Source organism: Hevea brasiliensis, chromosome 11, assembly GCF_030052815.1.
Source record: "Hevea brasiliensis isolate MT/VB/25A 57/8 chromosome 11, ASM3005281v1, whole genome shotgun sequence".
Classification (NCBI taxonomy): domain Eukaryota; kingdom Viridiplantae; phylum Streptophyta; class Magnoliopsida; order Malpighiales; family Euphorbiaceae; genus Hevea; species Hevea brasiliensis.
In genome coordinates, this window is record NC_079503.1 from 72,973,950 (window position 1) to 72,980,300 (window position 6,351).

General features: G+C 39.3%; 1 protein-coding gene across 1 annotated transcript; it reads left to right on the top strand.

Annotated features, from left to right (window-relative positions):
* Nucleotides 1–4,571: 4,571 nt before the first annotated feature.
* On the top strand, nucleotides 4,572–5,168 carry LOC110656876 (uncharacterized). Its single transcript, XM_058129330.1, has one exon. It carries the CDS (start codon nucleotides 4,572–4,574, stop codon nucleotides 5,166–5,168), a length of 597 nt encoding a protein of 198 aa, XP_057985313.1.
* The last annotated feature ends 1,183 nt before the right edge of the window (nucleotides 5,169–6,351 follow it).

Consider the following 6,351-nt stretch of genomic DNA (forward strand, 5'->3'; position numbering starts at 1 on the left):
GTCGCAGGTAGACAGACTGACAGGGCAGCAGACTAGGCTGCTAATGCTATATTGAGAGTTCATTGGGTATATTGAATATACCTTATTTTGTATTTTGTATTATAATGTATGTTCACTGTATGTATATAGTGTTCTTAGTTTTGAGCAGTTGTAAATTAAAATTGTACATTAAAGTTGTAAACTAAATTTGTAAATTATTTTGGTTTGTAAATATTGTGATATATTTCTTTTATCTCAGCTTTTGAAAACACTGGAAAATTATTGTGGATTGAGTAGACAAATGTTGAGAAACTTATTGTGTTGATTTGGATGTTGGAGTTCGAGATTGAGAAATATATTTGAAGTGCTTTTTACAGGTTTTTGAAGAACTGTTTTATTCAAAATACAGATGGCACTCTGCCAAAATTTTTACAGAAATTATTAATTCTTCAAATGTGTTAGCTGTTTCACTTCAGTAAAAGAAACTTTTTTACACCTGTAATAGTGCTCACCACTGTAAAAAGAAGTAAGAAAAGGTTTAAATCCCTTGTAGTGTATTTAATGGGTTATCAGTAGGCGAAGTTTGGTAATTCATTAGGTATACTACGGGATCATGTTATGCCTTACAGAGGGGTAGGGTGTGACACCATTTAGACCACCTGCTCCTCAGCCCTGCCCAAGACCACTAAGGAATCCTGATCTGCCACTCCCTCTTGCCCTCAGTGAAATCTATCATTACTTGTTGGGTTTCAATCAAATAGTGCCCATCCTACTAGACCTTGTGCAGCCACCATATCCAAAGTGGTATGATGCAAATGCTAGATGTAAATATCATGGCAGGGTTATTGGGCACTCAACAGATAACTATGGGGTCCTTCGAGGAAGGGTACAGTCCCTAATTAGGAACGGGTAGTTAAAGATTAAGGGAAATGATTTTGCACCTAATGTGATCACAAACCCATTACTCAACCATGACACAGGAAGGGGAAATGGTGTAAATATGGCGAAATCCTCGTGTGAAAATTTGATTATGAGATGAATCAGTTGATCCTGTACTTTAATGAAATTTTCATGATGGCGGTATAAGAAGGGTATATAAGCCCACAGGAATCCAACTTTGAAAGTGGTCGGCCTGGCTCAGGATGTCCCTACCATGAAGGAATAAGTAGTTATGAGCTGGAAAATTATAGTGAATTTAAGGAAGAAATCCTGAGAATGCTATCACTCAGAATCTTGAGGTGTCAACAGAAGTCAAAGGTAGAGAAGGAAGTGAATATAGCCAGATATGGCGAAGACATCTCAAGCTTTACTCCAAAGATGGTTTTCTCTACGCATACTGCACCAACACCACCAGTACCGTCAAGGAAAATTATCTGAACTCCACCACAGCTCCTAGTCACAAATACTCATGTGGTGCCTTGGAATTATAACTTCTAATTTTTTACACAAAGCATATCCAACAGCACTTCTATTCCTGCTCTCAACCATACCTACACTCAACCCATCTTAACTCCTAAACCATACTTAACCCCCCATGCCCATTTTAAAATGACTTTTAGGGGACCTTCTCACCCCTCCAATGATACTGCTCCCTAGCCAGCACAAAAATAGATTTCAATTAGCAACCCACCTCCGCTTGATTAAGAGATAAAATTTATCACTAGGAGTGGGAGGTGCTACGGTAATGATGAAGCAGAAAAGAAGAAAGAGAAAGTAAAAGTGGGAGAGTCGCTAGGGAATGTGGAGAAAAGGGCTGTAGAGGTTGGAAAAGGAGAGTTCAGTGAGAAGAAAGAAGAGGATGAATTGTTGTTGTAGTTCATAAAGCAGAGTGAATATGATGTGATTGAACAGTTAAGAAAGACACGTACTCGAATCTCCTTACTGTCATTAATACTGAGATCACCATGCCTCATAGAGGGTTCTAGATCAGGCCTTTATGACTTCTGACATCACACCGAGACAATTTGAGAAGATAGTGGGACAAATCTAGGCATCTAATTTCATCACTTTCTCAGAGGACAAAATAGACCTGGCAGGCTTGAAACACACTAAGGCTCTTCATGTGACAGTCAAGTGTAAAGGATGTATGGTTGCTAAAGTTTTGATTGACAATGGCTCAGTACTCAACATTTTGCCTAATGCGACCTTGGCAAGACTCCCAATTGACCCATTTGGCGTGCGCCAAAGTACCATGGTAATGAGGGCATTTGATGGTACAAAGAGAGATGTACTGGGAGACATTGAGTTGCCGCTTCAGATCAGGGCCTTTTAATGTTACATTCCAGGTGGTGGATATCGAACCAGCATATACTATGCTGTTAGGAAGACCCTGGATCCATTCAGCTAATGCAGTGCCCTCAACTTTGCACTAGAGGATCAAGTAGGTCATGAATATTAAGATCATCACGGTGAGAGGGGAGGAAGCTATGCTAGTTACCAAGCCCCAAATAGTTTCTTATGTGGAGACAACTGAGCCATCCTTGGAGAGTTCATTCCAAGCATTGGAATTGCAAGGAACCACCTTGAATGATGGGGGAGCTGCAGCCATGGTCACAAAGGTGATGCTAAGAAACAACTATAAAGAAGGCAAGGGATTAGACATCACATTGCAAGGAATTGTCGAACCTGTATCAGCTATTCAGAGAAATGGTATCTCTGGGTTAGGATATGAGGAGGATGATCTAATTGATGAAAGGTTCTGGATGAGAAACATGCTTAGGGATCAGAGATTTGACGGATCACTAAGGAAGATGAAGAGCGTCTCAAAAATTGCAGATGTTTTTACCAAGCCTATCATTAAAAATATAGAAGAAAAGGATGGAGAATCTCCCTCAGAGCTATATATTAATGTTCTACAACCAAATCTTATATCTAAGACGCTGATTTCATCGATCTTTGAGGACCAAGGACTTGATAATTGGGAAGCCGAGGATATCTCTATGCTTTATTTCGAGTAAAGTATATTTTGTTACCAACACTTGATCACTCCATCCATGGTGACAAGTGTGATTCTGTAAATGGACATTTTCTTATGATAGAACATTAATAAATTAATAGTGCATTTTTTTTTTAAATTCTGTCTTTTTCGTTGTTAAAATCTATTCTTTAATGTACTCCATTTTCATTTCTTTAGGACCATTGATCAATCAAGACATAATAATTCAATCGACTCTAAAATTCCCTAAGTTAACTTTGAAAGTCCCATAATCGCCATTGACACAAGTGATTTTGAAGAAGAGTCTGTGAAAGAGCAAATGGAAGTAAATGAGCCCACTCTGGTGCCCTGTGGAGAGAGACGAGCACCTTAAATTTGGGAACTGAAGAAAATAAAAAGGAGCTCAAGATTGTGAATAATGAAGAGTTAGAGGACATGATCCAACTACTAAAGGAGTTCATTGACGTATTCTCATGGAGTTATGATGACATGCCAGGATTGGATCCCTAAATAGTGATACATAAAATCCCCCTAATTCCTGGGACAGCCCCAGTAAAACAGAAACTACAAAGAATGAACCCTAACACGCTGCTCAAGGTTAGGGATGAAGTTAAAAAGCAGTACGATGCTAGATTCCTAGAAGTGGTAAAATACCCTGAGTGGGTAGCTAATGTCGTCCCTCTAATGAAGAAGGATGGTAAGGTGAGAGTATGTGTCGACTACAAGGACCTCAATAAGGCAAGTTTGAAAGATGAGTTTTCTCTCCCACATATAGATGTGCTAGTGGATAATGCAGCAGGATTGGGAAGATGCTCATGTATTGACGGAGCCTTGAGATATAATCAAATTTTGATGGACAAAGATGACAAAGAAAAGACTGCCTTTATCACCCAGTGGGGAGTATTTGCTACCGAGTCATGCCCTTCGAATTAAAGAATATGGGAGCTACCTACCAACGTGCCATAGTCACATTATTCCATGACATGATGCACAAAGAAGTAGAAGTCTATATGGATGACATGATCATTAAATCCAGAGGAACTGAAAGCCATGTACAGGTATTAAAAAAAGTATTCGAAAGGCTCAGAAAGTATCAATTAAAACTGAACTCGGCAAAATGTGTGTTTGAGGCAAGATCGAGAAAGTTGTTGGGGTTTGTAGTTAGTGAGAAAGGAATAGAAGTAGATCCAGACAAGATTCGAGCCATTCAAGAAATGCGATCCCCAAAGACAGAAAGGGACGTGCGTAGTTTCCTGAAAAAATTGAACTACATTTTAGGAGTTATTTCTAATCTCATTGCTAAGGCTGAACCCATTTTCAAATTGCTCAAAAAGAATAATACCGCAAAGTGGGATGAAGCTTGCCAAAAAGCCTTCGAAAAGATTAAGCTATACGTGTGAAGTCCACCTGTATTGGTTCCTCCAGTGACGGGTAGGCCATTAATTTTGTACATGGTAGTTCAGTAAATCTCAATGGATTGTGTTCTGGGGCAACACGATGACACTGGGAGAAAAGAAAGAGCCATTTATTATTTAAGAAATTCAACGAATGCGAGTCAAGGTACTCATTCCTGGAAAAGACCTATTGTGCATTGGCATGGACAGCGAATCGACTCAAGCACTATATGTTGAATCATAAAACGTGGCTCATCTCTAGGATGGATCCAATCAAGTATGTATTCAAAAGCCCATTCATACCCGGAAGAATAGCAAAGTGGCAGGTTATACTTTCTCAATATGACATTGTTTACATGATAAGAAAAGCAGTAAAAGGAAGCGTGATAGCAGATCTCCTGGCAGAAAACCCAATCGATGATTATGAGGCTCTAGATTTCGAATTCCTATATGAGCATATTAATATAGTAAGTAGTGGTGCTAAGGGGCAAGATGATGTGTGGGAGATGTATTTCGACAAAGTAGTTAATTTGTCCGATAATGGGATTGGGGCAGTGTTAGTATCCCCAGATGGGAAACACTTCTCGATAGCTGTCAAACTAAGGTTTGACTATATCAATAACATGGCAGAGTATGAAGCCTGCATGAGTGGTTTACAAGCTACCATTGAAATAAAGGTAAAGAAATTGGAGGTGTTTGGGGATTCAGCCCTGATCATTTATCATGTCAAAGGGGAATGGCAGACTAAAGATCCAAAACTAATCCCGTACGAGAAATATCTCCTCGAGCTAATCAAGGAGTTTGAAGAAATTTCCTTCACTCACTTGAGCCGTGACAAAACCAATTCACTGATGCCTTAGCTACTCTAGCTGTAATGACTCAAATGGAGGAGGGGCAGATAATGCAGTTGTTACAAATTAAAGCAAGGAGTGAGCCAGCATACTGCCTTATGATTGAAGAGGAAATAGACAGCAAACCTTGGTATTATGACATTCAGACATACATCAAAACTAGGGAATATCCTCCTGGGATAAGTAGAAATGAAAAAAGAATGATCAGAAGGTTAGTGTTGGAATACTCCCCTAATGGCGAAATCCTATACAAGAGGAGCTCCAATGGTAAATTATTAAGGTGCATGGATGAGAAAGAAGCAGAGAGAATTCTTTTTGAAACCCATGAAGGGAACTGTGCTACTCATAGCAATGGATACATGATGGCCAAGCAAATCTTAAGGCGGGGTTACTTTTGGACTACTTTGGAAAAGGACTGCATTAAGTATTTCAAAAAATGTCACAAGTGTCAAATTTACGCTGACCGAATGAATGTCCCACCTCATCAACTCTATAAACTTATCGCACCATGGCCTTTTGCAATGTGGGACATTGATGTAATTGGTCCAGTTAATCCAAAGGCATCCAATGGACACATGTTCATTTTGGTGGCCATTGATTACTTTACTAAATGGGTCGAGGCTACCTCATACGCTAACATCACTCAAAATACATTTCTGAAGTTTCTCAAAAATAACATCAGCTGCAGATATGGCCTTCCCAGTGAAATCGTCATTGATAATACTAAGAATCTTAATGGCCCGAATGTTCAAAAGTTGTGTGATCAATATAAGATATGTCATCTCAACTCATTGCCTTACCAACCCCAGATGAATAGAGCTGTAGAAGCTGCCAACAAGAATCTCAAATGCATAATTGAAAAGATGACCATCACTTATAGGGATTGGCATGATATGCTTCTATTTGCCCTTCATGCCTATCAGACTACAGTGAGAACATCAACTGGGGCAACCCCATACTCGTTAGTCTATGGAATGGAAGCTGTTTTACCTATAGAGGTGGAGATTCCCTCTTTGAGAATTCTAAAAGAGGCGGGTATATACGATATAGAATGGGTTCAATCGAGGATAGATTAGTTGGATTTGATTGATGAGAAAAGATTAGTAGCAGTATGTCATGGGTAGTTATATTAAAGAAGAATGGCTAGAGCATTGGATAAGAATGTACGCCCGCGCGAATTCCAACTAGGAGA

Excerpts from the sequence above, each read along its gene's own strand:
- LOC110656876 (XM_058129330.1), top strand. The coding sequence starts at position 4,572 with ATGGATCCAATCAAGTATGTATTCAAAAGCCCATTCATACCCGGAAGA.